Source organism: Pezoporus wallicus, unplaced genomic scaffold (genome assembly GCF_028554395.1).
Source record: "Pezoporus wallicus isolate ANWC-B61680 ecotype Strahan unplaced genomic scaffold, APGP_CSIRO_Pwel_v1 contig_5069, whole genome shotgun sequence".
Lineage (NCBI taxonomy): Eukaryota > Metazoa > Chordata > Aves > Psittaciformes > Psittacidae > Pezoporus > Pezoporus wallicus.
This window is the reverse complement of record NW_026642361.1, coordinates 4,357,454-4,375,047: the sequence shown is the minus strand read 5'-3', so window position 1 is coordinate 4,375,047 and position 17,594 is coordinate 4,357,454. Positions and strand designations below refer to the sequence as shown.

Here is a 17,594-nt window from a genome sequence, read left to right as displayed (position 1 = left end):
CACCAGCATTAATTTCAGTAGCATTTTGTCTTAATACCTAGGTTTCTGAAGAACGAATGTGAGGCCAAAAGCCAGTGCATGCTTAAACCAGCACATGGATCAGCTCCCTCATTACGAAGCTCTGTTAGATGCAATGGCAATGTTAGAGGTGCCACCTGAAAAACAGAACTTTGAACAAAAGATAAAAGAGCAAGCATCTTTATTAAGTTAATGAGTTAGCAAAAGGTGGAGGGAGGGCAGAGGTCCTCTGCTCTCTCTGGTTTTCTTCTTCTTTGGAAAAAGTCACAAAGTTTAGCAAGACGATTGAAGAATTACCTCCATGATAGTGCTGCTCCTTTGACTTTGCTGTGGCTGAAGCACTATAGTCAAGAAAAGGGAGCAGTGTTTTTTGTAGGGATTGCTTCTACACTGCTGCAAGGGAAAATGGTCACCTTCATTTATTTCTTAGCAATTAAATATTTACATAAAGGTTGCTCTTCCCATTGCTGATCCTTTCTGTTATATTTTAGCATAGTAGTCTTGATTGTTACCCAGTATAAGGTTAGCTATTCCTTTAACCCAGTTGTAGTCCTTCAAAATGATTTTAGGATATTTTGTGATTATATTTATGCCAGTTACCCTGTGCCTTTCCTGGAAATTGAAAGGTGGAAGGGTGTTAGATATAAAACTTAAGACTTTTTATAAGGGAAATAGCTGTAGATATTATAAATATTGGTTATTTATGGAAGAGCTGTAATCAGTGTAGGGGATTTTAAGAGGAAAGGGTTTTTTTTTTAAGAGATAGAGTTTCCAGCCTGCCATAGCATGTTCTTACTATTGCAGTTGCCTCTGCCCTTTCATTTCCGCTGCTTCTGATAGTTTTATGCGGTCTGTCAGAGAGCAAAGATTATCTGAATTTCAGGTTAAATGGGAGACAGCAGGGCAATTTCAGATGAAAAGTACACAAAGTACTTGAATAATGTAAAGACAATGTATTTGCTCTGCTAGCATTGCATGGGAGGATTTTTGCTGCAGGCCCTGTGTCACTCTCTGCAGTGCCTTTGGTCTCAGCTGTATGTGTCTGGGGTAGATATGATGCAGCAATTCACTTCTTGAAACTCTGCTCCCTGTTATTGTCTAGAGCTCTGACCTTTGTAAGTAACATCCATCCTTTTATTTATGCAGGATTTGAGCTTAGTGTCCCTCTCAGCTGCAATCTATCACATTTCCACAATCTCTTGCTGTCTGGTCTTTTGATGTCTTTCTTGCATCCTAATTCTTTCTGCAACATTGCAGATGAGTATTTTCATTCTTAGCTCTCCTAGCAGGCTGTAGAAAGGACTCTACTCCTTTTTGTTCTCTTTCCAGCATAACTGCAGGATTCATGCCTCTCCATTACAGTACTTTTTTGTCTTTTTCACATGGAAAACAGCATTGAAAAAACAGTGGGCATTCATCCTTTTGGTTGGTGTTTGTTTTTTTTTTTTCTGATAATTTGAGATTCACCTCCTCACTTTCATAACTCTCTTGGCATTGTTTTTTTTTTAGGGTGGTAACAATAAATAGCAAACTTGCTTTTCATATTACTAAAGTTAATTAAAAATTCACACAGTTGCAAGGGTAAGTTGCACTTAAAATGTGTCTTGCTTGCAACCCCAATGTAATCAGGATTTTTGAAAGATGTTTAAACTGGCTCTGAGCTGAGGTGTCCTATGCAGCAAAGTGGCCTGCCTGGAGGACCATGCCCCCAGTGCCCAGAAGATAACCGTGTCTCCATCAGGATGCAATGGGCCTGGCATCACACCCTAGCAGATAGACAAGACTTTGCAAGTGCCAAAGTCTCCTCCCCTGTTGTCTGTATCTACCATTTTTCAAGCACACGTGCATGGCCATGGTGGGCTGGGGAGGACCAGCCAGAGGACTTTTGGCAACTCATTCACCACTTCATGTCTGTCCCATCACAAAATCCTCTTTCTGCCCTTTGGTGCTGACCCCATTACACTCCCCAGGTCACCCAAAATCCCTGAAAAGCAGCCAGAACCAAATCCCTGAATCGTTTGATAGATCCTGACATATTAGAGGAGTAAGTCCACTTGGGCAGTTATTTATGTGCGTACAGGGAGATCAGGTGTTGTTTTTCTCCTGCTGAAGATGCTCAAAGGCTGAAATGGGTCCCCTTTCTAAAACCTGCAGTTCACACCGTGCTGACAAGCTGTGTCAAGAGTGTCTTGAATCCATGATCACCATTTTTCTCTTTGAGTCAATCTGGCAATCATACTAATTTTGGTACTTTCATCCCTTGGAGAGAGAACTCATAGTGAGATATGTTAGTGCTGCCATCTTTTCAGCTGAAAAGGGTGGTTTTAATATGCTGTTTCCCTGACCTTTGAGCTGAAAACAGCCAAGGGAAATATTCTGTTATCCAGCAAAAGGATTGCAATTTTCTGAAGGCTTTGGTTTCTGTTTTGAAGAAAACTGTTCACAATACAGAATGCAACAATGCCTTTAGGAAACATCTGTCACCATACAAGGAAGAATACCGAAAGGTTTAAGGTGCATAAAACCTGGTATTGTTGGTAGTTGTGTACCTTTAGAGATTATATCAAAATCTGCCATATCTTTGTAAAGGAATTTCTCGTATTTTGACTTTGTTTTTGCGTTAAATTATGAGTGAAATGTGTTTTTTAATTTGACACAAGAGCAATTGAAATATGTTTGATTTAAGAAAAAAAAATCATCTTTTTTAGTTTTATTTCAAGCATCCATTTTATACTATCCTTTCCTTTATTATATTATTATCTATTTTTTTCATGTGACTAGCGTATAGTCTTGTATTTAATTGAAAATGCTTCAATTTAGAAAAGGCAGTTTTGTTCAGTGTTAAGTAGTGTTTTCCACAATGAGTTGAAATATCAAATGAAGTAAATTAAACATCTGAAAGCTAAGACCTAAAAAGAAGTTCTACTATGCCTGGTTGCACAGTGCAAAAAAGTGTAATTTCTGATTTTAACATGACAATGCAACTATAGGCTGACTGAAATTTGTAAATTAGTTCCTAAATTTTTTTCCATTTTTTGAGGAAATCATGATATTTCTATATTGTGAGATGTTTCATTTTCTATCAAAAAATCAGTATATTGTCAAATATGTTTTGATTTAAAATTTCCAGCTAGCTATATATCCACATAGCTTCATAATATTCATCCTGCGGAAACCTGAGCAATTTTATCTGGCCTGCAACTCACTCATACAACCCTCATTTCTCCAGACTCCTTAAAATCGGAAAAGGATTAGGCTGAATTTGAAGTAAATGATCTCCTACCCTCATTGGGAAGATGATAAATACATGGCACACAGATAGTACTTACGAGATTATGGGACTGACAAAGATTGGGTACCACTAGTATATGGAATAACAAATACATATATTTGGAAACCTCTGGTGATAGAATTGATTCCAGTTGAGATCTCTGAACAGAATTAAAATACAGTGGCTCAATAATTGCTGTTAATGACCATGTGAAAAGCAGGAATGTAAAAAGAGGTGCAAGTAAATAGCATTTAAAATTGCTGCAAATCCTGGCACAAGTCAGGATTAAAGATAACATTAAACTTTTCAAACAGAAATTATCTAAAACTAACCAATGTCAATAATCTAAATGCCCAAATAGCTCTTTAATGCAGAATGAGAATATATTGAACATTTGGGGAAGTGAAAACAAAAAAAAACCAAAAAAAACCAACCAAATCAAAGCTAGGACGACTAAATGCAAATAAGTTTTGTTCTGAAATCTATGTTTTCTAAACTCAGCAGCCTGACCTTCATGGGTGAGAAGGCTAGAAGGAATTAAAAATCAGGAAAAACCCCTCCAAATCTCAAACGTGAATAAAAATATTCCACGGACCTATTTGTTACAAAGAGAATAAAGATATGCCTAAAACAGAAGTCTGGTATTGTCTATGGAATCATGTATGTCTGCTATATTTAATCCACATTGCACATTGCTTCTCAGAGACACTTCTACTTTGCCTCTGTCTTCGTATGACTTCATGAGAGTCATATGTCTTCATATGACTCTTCATGTGTATTTGCATGAGAGTTACAAACAATATTTTTTAAGCCTGTATGTTTTCTGCAAAGTTTTATTAAAATCAGCCAGGCATCATGGATGAGCAAGGGCCTGAAGGCCAGATGCACAGAGAGCATGAGAATTGAAGTCTTCATTTCTTACTAAATGATGTTGAAAATAAGGTCATGGAGAAGCAGGAGAAGGTCCCTTCCTACTTGCTGCTTAAGCAGTAATCTGGGTCTTCACACAGCAAAATCTGGGAAAAGAGCAACAAGTGTGAGTAACAGTGCTGGCAAACAAAAGCAGAAGAAACATCTTTGTGTTCTGCTTAACTTGTCCTGTTCAGACAGGTTGTTGTCATGATGCTGGCTGCACACAAGTAAGCCTGTTAGGCTTCAGATAATAGGCTTACCCTGTTATCTGAAAATATTTGTGTGGATCAAGCTCTTAAATAGTTTCAAAGGCAAAGATTTTTATTCAGAAGCCCTTGAGGCATCGAACTAGCAGCTTTTCCCACAGTTGTAACTTGTTGCTAAACTGAACAAACCAGCACCTTGTCTTGGGGCCTGCTGGGAAAAGCTACATTGAAAGAGGGTGGGAACGGGAGGAAGCCCATTGCTTCCATTTGCTTCCAAGATAAAATTAATCCCATGCTTTCAGAAGGGCTGTATTTCTGGCTGTGCTCATGTGTGGTGGGGAGTGTCCCAGTCTCTGGTGCTTTCCCTGCTCGTCAGATGTCAGTGCAGGACTGAAAGCTCTGAGACCACCTTATGCCAGTGGATAAGAAGGTTATCAGGAACTGCTGCAGTGGGGTGACAAGGGCAGGAGGTGTCCTGCACTAAGCTAGTACAGTCATCTTACAATTGTAAAGAACTATTTAATCAAAAAGAAATGAAATTACAAATTAAATGTAAAAATTTTGTTTTAGTTTCTGTCTGCCACATCTTTCCATCCTCAGCAAAGGACAATGGGGGGTAACAAATGTCTCTCACAAACCAAAACCAACCTTGCTTTACTCCCAAGAGCAAAGCTGAATAAAACTGTTGGGTTTAAGTCTTGGTATTTCATGAAGATTTGTAGGATGAGAATCATGGCCAGAATGAGCAGTTATTTACTTCTCATCATTCTGCTAGCGTAGTTGTGTACACTTTTTTTCTTCAGATTGTATTTCATCAGTTACAAACAGGAAAAATAAATCCTAGTAACTGCACATAAGCCAAAATAGGACAGGTACTTCTAACAACAAATATTCTTAACGTTTGAGAGACCATGCCAGCAGAAGAGATTACCAATTAATCACAAATTTGACATCAGGCAAATAATTACTGGCAACAGATCTCCTCTGAAGAACTATCTGGAAGATCTGTCTGGTTTCTTGGTATACTTCTTTACTCAACTTCATCAGAAGGATAAGGTTGAGTAAAGTGCTTTGATTTTTCAGTACCTCCTTCCAGCCAAAGCTCTTGACTGGCAGTTTGCAAAGGTGAATGGCAAATTCTGCTTATCTCAGGGTGTTTGAAGGTGCTGGTTTCCATATGATTTTCCTTCAAATACAAATGTGGATCCCATGAGATGTTTCTTTATGCTTCTGGGATGTCATTTCTTTCTTCACTTTTGGGGATGTGAGTTGACATATACAAGGTGAAGAATGACATTTTTACTTCTGAAAGTGATAAGGTAACAAGGAATAGAGTTTCGTACTGCATTTGTGTCTTCTGAAGAACTGCATGGGCACTGTAATTTGTTTATGTCCATTCAACTGATGTTAATTAACTTACTGTATCTGCATTTTAAAAACTTCAACATCTCTTGGATCCAAACAGTGTATTAAAAACATAAACAGCAGCGGGAAGATAATTCCATCAAAAGCTTTTCTCCCTTGGTTTGTTACAATATTGTCCTGGTGGAATTACTTCCTTACATCTTGCTTCAGCCCATATATTACTATTTTCCACAGACTGTTCAAAATGTAATTAAAAATGAATGCTCTTTATCTGCCTCATGCAAAAGAACTTTACATTCTAGAAATAAAAGATCTTTCTAGTAGGATATTTATTATTTTATTCAAGTAACGCTTGCCTGAATGCCATTTTGCAAAGTTCCTTCTTCTCATTGTTGATACATTCTATTACAAATTTAGAGGGAGTTAATGACTTTCTGCTGTCGCTATCATGTCAGTTTAAGTGTTCTATTCAGAAATAAGTGGAAACAAGGAGGGGTTATGGCAAAGACTTGTTCAGATCCTGAGGTGTGGGTATGCAGGTTTTGCAAGGCATGTATAATTATCACAAGAAATGTAAATCTTCCATAAGTTTTTTTTTCCTGCAGGCTCTAAAACCAAATTATTTCTGAAAGCACTTATTAAAAGCTTGGAAGAAGAAATATGGAAATACAGTGACCTTGCACAAATGCATTTTGCTCTAATTGTGCTCATGGGCTAGAAGTAATTTCTGTAGTAGGATATTATTTTCTAATTGGATCCTCTTATAAAAAAAATTTCAGACATGAAATAAAAAATCCTCCCAAAATGATACTACATGAAAGCAGATACATTTGTTCTTTTGAATTATAAGCAGTTTTCCTTAGAATATGCTGAATGCATTCATTCTAAAATGCACAAGGCATGATTTTCTGTCCATGACCTCAAAGTAACTCAAGATTAACGCTTCAGTGGTTGCCTTGTTTAGGTATGACAGGTAATATATTACCCCTGCTGAGGAAAAGGTGGTGAAGTATGAATCCAACTGGCCATGTTTTCATTTAGCTATGAGGATAATATAGCTATAATGAAATTCATAGGCCCTGCAAGTTTCTGGTTTGGTGCAGGGCCTGGGCTTTGGCTCTCACAGTCTGTGAATTAAAACAAAGTATTGATTTTATGAACTCTGTGCCATCTTGAATCTGTCTGTGAAGGGTCAGCATAGCTGTTTTATGAATAGTAAGCAGCTGAGCTCATAGGATTTAAAACAGATTAATTCATGATGAATTAAACTTTGAAGGGGAATGTTTGCCAGCTGATATATTGGCTGGCAATCATGAGATTGTCTAGTGAGAAGTTCCTTTGAGTAACTACAGTCCAATTATTTTCTTATCTTTTCTTCTTAATGAGCCAAGAGATCATTTCTGTTCTCAAAAGTCAGTTAGGGGGGGTAGCTATAAGGTCTTTATTTTAGGCTGAATCCTGCCTTACTCTCCTGAAATACGTCCTGAAGTATGGGTGTCAGGACAGTAGCAGGCTGGACTGCATCTTAATATGCACTTCACTGTGTGCTCTAGAGAAGCAATATTCACCTCCATGGAGTGTGTTGTGGAGGCTGATTTTATGTATTGTATTCCCTGTTTTATGGATTTTATGTGTGTGGGAGTACCTTAAGCACAGACTGATGGTTGGTGGGTTCTGTCTTCCTCTTGCAGGGCTTAAGTGAGCAAAGAAAGGTGTACTAAGTTTAAGCTTTCTACTCTGGGCATCTAGTTTGGGTCCTTTACCTCTCTGATCTCTCTCCAGTCTTTCCTGCTTGTTCTCTGTCTGTTGACTAATGGATTAAATGCCAACCTTCAATTTCCTAACTCATACTTAATATAGATACCTTGCACATCAGTGACATGAATTGTCTTACACTCCAGGTAGCCGCTCACTTCACAGGTGGCTAAATTTGGAGATTTTGCTTTTTTAGGGCACTATTGGCTAATTTAAGTAACTATCCAGTATAACTGAGGGTGTCCCAGTCCTAGCCACTGCAGTAGACTAGTGTACCAGCATGTTATTTGGCAAATGTGGAAGGAGGCTATACTAGTTATAACTTGTATTTCTCACACACCTACTGCTTCTGTGAGCAACGGTGTACAGACATCCAGAGACTGTAAGAGAGGGATGTGGACACCTGCATCATCTGAGGAGTCATTGACATAAAACAGCCAGCTGTGTGAAGCCATAGGAATAGATAACACCTCACTGCTCATCTTTGATCTGATCTTAGTATATATTTGTTGATCCTCAAACACACACTCAGGAGTCAAGTTTCTCTTTAGCCCTATATATTATGTAGCCCCTTCTTTTGTCATGATCTCGATTATCTTATTTTCTCTTTAAGACCATTTTCCCCAGCAGCAGAAGTACATGTGGGCACTGCCCTCTTTGTAGTCACTATGGTAATGAACAATTTTAAAAAGTTTAAAAGCTTGGAGTTGTTCTGGAAAGCAAGTAAAGGTTTTGCTAAATGTGTTCAGATTCCCTGGATCCCAAATCCATACACAAGTCCCTGGGAATACATGTGTGCCACCGGCATTAACAGGAAGGTGACTAAGGATTTCTTGTTTCTAAGCAAGATACACAACGATTGTAGGTCTACTACTATGATCTAAAGCCCTTCGTGTGCAGTACAAAGCATGTGACAAAGTGCTATTTTTCATTCAGAGTTACAATCCTTCCTCGATAGAACAGTTATTTTGATGAAATGAGTTGTTTAAGAGGAAAGGTTTTAATTTTGTTTTCTAGAGCTGCATTCTCCAAGCTGTAGTTCTTGCTTCTGCTCTCAAAAATGGGTAATGAGCCAAAGAAAAAAAAATGCCAGCAACTTCTCAAACTATGCCAGGGGCTGTATGCACTGAAAGAGCCATACTTTTTCAGCAGACCCTAATAGCACTTTGATTAGAGTCTTGCTACCTTCATATGTCTGACAAACTGCTTCTGAAAAGCTTTTTCATTTGCATACTTAGGCCACTTTGGCTGGAGTAACTCTCAAGAATTAATAAAGTATGCTAATAGTTGAAACAAATTCCAGGCATTAACTCAGCTTGTCAGTATGGTGGAGTTCACTGAGATAGCAAGTTTGAGTGCTTATAGGAAAATGCTAAAATAGCAACAGGAAAAGTGGAACAATCATTGTGGTTGGGCACTCTACCATGTCTTGTCTGCAGTTAGAGACTGCTTTGATTTTCTGGAACAAGTACCGTGAAAGGAGACTATTTTAGGTATTCATGGAGCTAACACAGGTTGTTAGTACTACTTCCTCTTGTGTACCTTCAGGATTCATTGCTCTCCCAATGCAGTGCATTCTGTATTTTCAGCCATCACACAAAACATCTAGAAAAATTTGTTGCATATTCTGCAGGTCTTTATTATATAGGGTATGATCAAGTATTATCTGGCCTATTTCATTAAATCTTTGCCCTAGAGCTCTGTTGCTTGCCCACCTGCTGTGTGAAATAATGTCTTATGCCATATAAATATTCCTCATTTGGCCCATATACTTCAGCATGTGAACTCAGAATTTTATTATTTTCAAGCAAAAGAAAACCCAACAAATACCTGTGGAAAGCAAACACAGAATTGTAATGAGCACAGCTGAGTGTAATTTATATTTCCATTTGAGGGAATACTTGTGGGAATATGTTCATAGTTCTACATACTGATGTTAAGCACCGGGTGTTTTGACTTCAGACACCTTGCTATTTCTAGAACAACTATGTGATAGAAAGGTCACTGAAAGGATTATTATGGAGAGATTTTTCCGTATTAGCACACACTAATGAAAGAGAGACAGAGAGTGGTAGTGAAGACTAGCCAACTGTATAGATGGCTATATTCCTCAACTTCATGGAGTATTTGATGAGATCAAGGGGCCGGAACTTTGCTTGAAGCATCTGGAGCAATTTGTGGAGAATAAGGATGTGTACAATATTCACTTTCAGCATTTTCAGGAATTAGAGACAATGTGGAGGTGTTCTCCAGAAGAAGGGTTATTTCTTGGTTCAAAATGAGCAAGAACTGTTCAGATTCAAAAGATACAGGCTAGAATTAGAGCTGAATTTTAGCTAGTGCTAATAATCTCATAGGCAAATGTGTTCATCAAATTAAAACACAGATCTTCTAAGCAGGAAAGAATATTGGTAACATTACTGCAAAGAGCCTTGGCAAACTGAAAGAGCATGAGGTATGTTTCAGGATGAAGGTTGTAACACAGTGGCCATAAATCTAACCAGGGGATGCGGCAGAAGCCCCTCAGTGTCTATTACTTGGTTGGGCATGCTTGTTCTAGCCCACAAGGAGAAGGGACATTCCTACTGCAGTACAGCTTCCCTGATGAGATTCAGCCTTGTGAATGACTGAAATGATGGAATAATTATCAGAATCAGAAAGTTGATAAGCTGAATGTTACTTGTGCTGTGTGAACTCAATGAGGTTGTAAAGCACTCAGTGTAACCTTAATTCAGATTTCCTGTGCACATACATTTTTTGGTCAATCATAGTATGGTCAACAGTATCTCCTAACCTCTAAAGTCCTTATTTTATATAAAGTTTAGATTGAGGGTGTTCAGTTTTAAAGCAGTTATTTCACATTTTGTGTATTCCTTGTTATTTATCATGTGCATCCCCTTAATTTATTTCTCATATGTCATTTGAACATTTTTCTGAAGAGAGACTCTTTTAACGTGCTTTTTAGCGTAGTGTCTGAATATCCACAGCAGAGATTGTGATTTCAAACTCATTTGTGTATGTATTGTGCCCATTTTACAGATAGAAAGCTGAGGTACAGCAATAGTAAGGCCAAAAAAAGCTGCTGTTTTTTGACATAAGTAACCTAAATTTTAAGATACCCCTGCAGCAAACTATAGATTGAAGGCATACATTTGTACGTGTTACGTCTTTGCAAGGTAGGTTCTAAAGAAAATTAGAAGCTCTGTATTGCTGTCTGGCTTATTAAAAATGTTGGTTAAAGCAGTCAGCTAATAACCTACAGGTTGTGGGGAGTCTGGTACACCAGGGGCTTCAACTGTGTGTCACACAGTCCCTTTCATTACAGAAGTCTTTCAAATTCTTTGAAAAATGACAGAAGGCAGCTTGCTTTAATGCAAAATTCAGATTCACCCCTAGAGCTGACCTCTTACAATAAATTAATAAAGTGTTTCTAGAGAAAAAATAGTATGTGGTTGTGTTATCAAAAAATGTGTTGTTATGTACATTCCTGATGAGAGCAGGGAGTGCTGGGCTGTGCGCTTGCTCTCTTGTTTGCTGATTTGAACCCAGAACTAGGCAACACCCAGCTGGCTGAGCTGAGCTGCTGGATAGGGAGGAGCCTTTGTCAGTTAGCTGAAAAAAATCTATCAAGCATATACAAACAGTGATTTTGAAGAGATTTATACAAGTCATCCATGATTCAGAGGATTTATCTTAGAAACAGCAAAATGCACATCCTTAATGTGAAGATTATGGCTATTAAGGATATTAAGTACTCTCTCTTAAGTTTTGAACTTTACCAGCATGAATAAACATGTCACCTAGCTATGCCTCTCCAGAAGTTATGTGTCTAGAACAGGCTTTACCAACCCTTTCCTCTCTAGGAGAGGGAAAGACATAAAAAGGCACCTTCAGTGGACAGTTCATCCCACAAATGTGAGATATTTTAAGTAAGGATGAATTCCCTCATAAAGGAGCCTGCTTCTTTGTGCTGGTTAGAGAGTACACCTAAATAGATAGCTTAAATGAGATGCCTAACTGTTACATAGCTAAAACTATAGGAGATGAATCCTAGTGCAAGCGATAAGATGAATGGTTTTCAAACTCTGTGGCCTGGGAATAATCCAAAAAAAGATTGACAGGTGGAGATGCAGCAAAACTGGGAGTATATGGCAATAAACTAAGAGTCATAATGTAACACCATGGAATAGCAATTGCGTAGAGAAGGGTCTGAGAAACACAGATCAGCTTCCCTTCCATGGAAAAGCAAGGCTTTTGTGAGAGTAGGTAAATGACATTTGTATAAAAGTAGCCTTTCTCTCATTTATATCCTCTGCCTTAATCTCCCAAAGCAGAAGACTTGACAGCCTGTGCTTCTTGAGAGATGTGTATTGTGTTCTCTGTCAGCTCTAGTGACTGTATTGTCAGGGAATCCTATTTTGATGACCTTGCATGCACTAGACAAAGGGTGAAGACAAGAAAATAAAACTTACAGAAATACTGGCTTCCTGCTGACAGTTGATTAGGCTGCAGAAGAGATAGTCCTTTTATTTTTCTGTAGCCTGGGAATCCATCAGGTGTCTCCAAGCCATTAATAATGCTTTGGCTAGCAACACCAGGTAGGTTTAATGGATTTCCCTGCCAGTGTACTGAATGTGATTGCAATGAAGCATGAAACAACCTGTTCTAGTAAGTTACACTTACAGCTGATGTTAATTTTTTAAAAGGCACCTGCGTCTTCCATTAATTGAGCTAGCAACCACTTGACAATGAGTCAATAATTAATTAATAAGTCTGAAAACTAATATACATTGTACATTAGGAAATAGCACTGGAAATTTTCTGGTAAACCTCTTAGAAGAATAAATAATCGTGTCTATTGATGTTGAGATGCTTTCTGCCGATCAACACACGGTATGTAAAGTAGATGTGCTCCTTTCTCTGCAGCTGGGATGACAGCAGCTCAGTTAGTAGTGGCCTCAGTGACACTCTTGACAACCTCAGCACGGATGATTTGAATACCACCTCATCTGTCAGCTCTTACTCCAATATAACTGCCTCTTCAAGGAAAAACACTCATGCCCAGGTGAGTATTTTTTCATTGCCTTTTTTTGCAACACCCTGCAAGCATACAAGATAGCAAAGAAGAACACACACTATCAATGCCTGTGAAAGAAATTAAATATTAATATTGTAGAAACTCCTCTATCACACTTGTGTGTAGGAAGTCCGTGGATCCTACTGACCCAACCCTGACCTGTGGACTGACATCTCAGATGCCCTGCTTGCAGGGCACATATCACTGCTGAAGGTTATGGCTGACAAGACCCTGTTCTGCCTGCCCCAGGGCAGCCCCCACTGGTCCCAGCCTCAGGAAGCCCCCAGCCCCTGCTGCACCCAATACAAAAAAACCACAATATGACTGGATCCATGATGCGTGAATTTCTACTCACTTCATTCCATTTGGATTATCTCAGCGAAAAGATAGCACAGTTTAAGTTAATATAGTTTTTGTATTTCATGAGCTGATGAATGTCAGGGAAGAAGGACATAGGCTATACTGTCCTTTCTCTGTTCTCTCCACTGGGATTAAAGAGGCTGAAGGAAGGAGCCCACTGGTGGCAGAACTTCTCTCCAGTCAGGTCCAGGAATAACAGTTATCCCTAGGGCACACAAGGGAATAATATGTAAGTCAAAACAAGGTTCTGAGCAGCATAAAGCCGCAAGCTGTATACATAAATACATATATACATGTATGCGTGTATACACACACACACACACAAGCACACATACATTTATAAAGCCCTTGTGTCAGGTATCCCAGTGTTTCTTCCCAGCTTCCCTTAAAATTGCAATTGATGAAAAACACAATAGAGAATGTTCATAGGACTTGAGTCCCCTCAAAAAAGAAAAACAGAAGAGTTAGTCCCTATAGAGAAGTATCCTCTTCCATGTCATCTCCTGTTTACAAGCAGGGAACTTCAAGACTTAACACTTGGCATAGGGGGAGAGCTGTTTCCTCCAGTGATTTCATGTCAAGTATTCAGGACACGAGACAGACACTTCTAATTCCATATAGACTCCTGCAGGCAGCAAGTGCCTGAAATTCGGAGATCTGTTTTGTAGATGTACACTGTGGCAGACTTTGTCAACAGGAGAAAAACATGTATTTGTCATTTCCCCTAGATGACAGGGAAATAGAGTTGCTGTGGGAATTAAGATTTTAATCTTCACCAGGGCATATTTCAGACAAACATCATACTGATGCAAAGTTACTTACACAGATGCAAGCACTCTTCAGTCCTTACCATTACCTTTCCTACCCCATCAGGATCTCCCATGATTGCTAACTGGAGATCAGCTTCTTCCCTTTCACATCGATAGTGATGGCCTGCTTACTTGTTGCACTGCATCATCATCATCATGATCAGGAGATCTCAGGTTGACTATTTAACTCTTTGCAGGTCTTTTCTTTGAGAGATCTCATGTTCTAGTGGCACAACCAGATATTATTTGCAAATTGTTCAGTGATAGACAGAGATGCAGCACATGTTCAAATGTTGCTTTTCTGCCAGAGTTGCTTTATGTTATGAAGGCTAAGAACAGACTTTTATCAGGTCTGTCTTTTCCAGGCAGATTAATCAGAACACACTGTACTTCATGCTAGCCTGCAATCTCAGTCAGAAGCTGAGATGAGCAGAATATGTAAGTATTTTGCCAGCTGTTCTCCAGGTGTAAGGCATACTTACGTAACTCAGAGATCTCTTTTGCAGGCTTTTTAAGTTATTGGAGCAGTGCAAGCTGTCTATAGCCTAAGGCAGAAATTGCATATTTTGTTGTTGTCTTCTTATTTAAAGAGTATTAACATTGCTTTTTGGATCCCATAATGGTGAAGAGAGGCTTTTAGAAAGTACTATACTTGTCATTTCTTGGAAATGATGCAGTTTACTTTATAAATGAATAGTTATAAACACACAGCTATACATTTTTGAGTAAAGTTCTGGGAACATTACACATGTTGTAACAACATCACTAAAAACTCTCTTTTGAAGGACCCTGCAATATTTGTCTAGATGTAGAGGTAAGCTCTTTTCTCATCAGTCCTTACCCAAGATCTGTGCTAACGTCTTCAAAGCACATGTGAGATTACAGAAGTGCAGAGAGCTTTTGCATTTTATATGTCTCAAACAACAAATATGTAAGCAGCCACTGATTATTCTTTTGGTCATCTAATCTATACTAATCCTACATATGACACCAGTGCTCAGGAAACAACCAGAGGGCTCTGTGGGGGAGATGTTACAACTCAGAATAATAAACAGCCCTTCCCTGAATGTGATCCAGTTTGCAGGCCTGCTTAGTTTGGCTGTATGGGGATAAGGCTATGAGGATACCTGGGAGCAGCACCGCTTTTCTTGCTGTTAATGAGGGACAGAGGTAAGCAGGACTGGTTAGATGATAATGTGCAAATAAGGCTTGAGGCTGAGGTCAGAAGGCTGCAGGAAAACACAGGAGGAAGGTTTACAACAAACAGCCTGTCACCACAAAGAATGAACGTCTTGTCAAACACAGAGGGTAGGGTCAGTCTCCAACATTTCTATTTAAGCCACTTTCACAGCTTCTGCATTGTCTGCCTTGTTGGGCTACTCCTTGCAACACATCCTTATTACCCTTATCACACCCCAGGGAAAGAAGATACCACAGGGGTGTTAGGTCCTCACTGGGTCAACTTCCACATGGGTCTGAGTTTCAGAGTAAGCGTGACCCTGCTGCTAACCTTCAACCTGCTGGTGGGTAGTGCTTGTGTAAGCCTCTCTGCTGGGTACTCTGCTAGCTGATATAGCTAGAGTGAGATTCCTGTTGGAAACAATTCACTGCAATGGAAACAAACCAGTAGAAATGGTACTGATATGCAGTAGTACTGATAGTACTGATCAGTACTGTAGTACTGATAATTTTGCTGAAGGCATTTTCCTTGCTTACTGGGTGGTACAACATACTGCTGCTGGAACGTTATTCCTAATTTGGTCAGTGGAAGGCTTAGGTGGGAAAAGGCGAGAAACGAGACTGAGGTGATTTTAATAGTATATTTAGTAACTCCCTCATTCAAGTTTTTAGTAAAACCTCTCAGTGCAGCGATTTGTTTCTGAAATTCAGAGGGAGCTGAGGAACAATAAGGCGTCACCACTGGTGACCAGAGTAAATTAACCTTCACTTTGTTATGGTTTATCTATGCAGAAACAAGTTGAAATATTTTGAAAATAAAAGAAAAAGGAAAAATGTCTTTCACAAATGGGAATGGTTTTAATGTTTCAATGGCACTTGCTACAAATACAATGTGCTTGTTCTATTCCATGCCTGTGATTTGACAAACCGGTATATACTGAAGATGTTAAGATTGACCATTTCTTGTGCAAATCTCTTGTAGCTGAAGACAGACTCAGAGAAGCGCTCAGTTACAGATAGTGAAACTTGGGGCAGCACTGAAGAGCTGAAGAAGCCTGAGGAAGACTTTGACAGCAGTGTAGACAGCAGTGGCAAGTGGAAAGGCCTTCCCTCGGGGCTGTCTGAAGAGTCAGAGAAGGGGGGCCAGAAAGCATCTTTCTCTGTTTCACAGACCGGATCCTGGAGGAGAGGCATGACTGCACAAGTAGGAACAACTCAGTCCAGGCAAAAAGCAGGAACAAGTGCACTCAAGACTCCAGGTAGGAAACTTCTGCAGTTCAGATTACAGCATTGAAAATTAGGGCTTTATACTTAGAATTTATCTATAAGCAGTCAAGAATCTTTAGTGGGCTAAAAATGGCTATTATAAATGTGTGACAGACATGAGGAACTGTAAGCATATTGTTAGTTCTTTTCATACATGGCTGCAAGCCAAAATTGTGATAATATACTAACTTGTTCATCTCTACAACTGTTAGTTTGCTACACTGCATACTAATAATTTATTAATCATGCATTAATATATCCATAACAAAACCTATGTTTGCATTTTATTTTACAATCATTTGACTGTGTCAACCTGTATTAAGGAATTGAGTATTTTTGGACTCATCTGTGTCTTATTGTTGTCCTTTAGAAAACCTGTACCTTTGATAATTGAACATATGCATAAAAATGGACAAAGATTAGAAGCTGAGATAAAAAGACAATGCTCAAGGGAGGGGACTCAAAATCACTGTTTCTGAACTAAAGCTGAATTGTCACATTCAAGATACTGCACATATTCTGTAGTTCACTGTTAAGAGTCAAAAACTTGTAAAAAAAAATCTTTTTACTCTCTTTCTTCAGTGCTAGATGATTTCTTCCCTAATTTTAAAAGGCCTCTTAGAAATACTAACCACTTCTGCAATCTAGTTTTGAAGTAAAAATCCATAGTTGGTGGAAGACATCATTATAAAGACCATGTAATCCATCATTTTACTAGGGAAATATTAATTCTTTGTAGGACATTTTCTAGACCTTTGTCATGTCCCAACAAAATCCTGTGTGAGCATGCTTTAACCAGCAGTTATGAAGGCAACTAACAAAGATCTCAGAATAAATTCAAATCCTTTGTGAGACTCTTTTTTTCTATGCAATGTTTCTGCTAAACACTGGTAAGCCTCTGCTCTACAAGATCCCTGAGGAGCTTTGCCACAGACAGTGGTCAAATGAATGCAGAAATCATAGAATCATAAAACCATATGATAGTAAAAGGTGTACTGCTTGCCAAACTAAGTTTCCCAGATCTGTTTTGCTGAAGATGAGCAGGCAGCCGCTGCGCAACAAAGAGCTGAGACCCTATTTTTTTTTTTTTTCAATGATATAGTCTGTGTTTGCTGTGTAGGAGTCTGATCTGTACCTTGGTGTGTGCGTGCAGCATAAAATGTCCACTGGATAAAAACATGGGTGGATTTAGTTCTGACTTATAGGAGTTGCTCTTTACTACAGTTTAGTTCCTTCAGAGAAATTTGGCCACGCACCTCCAAAACTTTCATATTCTCTTGAAGAGTGAATTAAGAACTTTGTTATTTTTTCCTTATTAGGAGCATACAAAAGATGCTTAAAGAGAGATTAAAGAGAAACAGTATTTTTTGTCTGTT

At 38.8% G+C, this 17,594-nt stretch overlaps 1 protein-coding gene across 11 annotated transcripts in view; it reads left to right on the top strand.

Annotated features, from left to right (window-relative positions):
• Window positions 1-17,594, top strand: part of NAV3 (neuron navigator 3) — a 544,137-nt gene that overhangs the window by 463,846 nt on the left and 62,697 nt on the right. For all 11 annotated transcript variants that reach the window (XM_057429345.1, XM_057429347.1, XM_057429346.1 and 8 more), the window contains 2 exons: window positions 12,454-12,592; window positions 15,935-16,211. In XM_057429345.1, coding sequence (XP_057285328.1) covers window positions 12,454-12,592; window positions 15,935-16,211 — 416 coding nt within the window. The remainder of the gene's footprint in view (window positions 1-12,453; window positions 12,593-15,934; window positions 16,212-17,594) is intronic.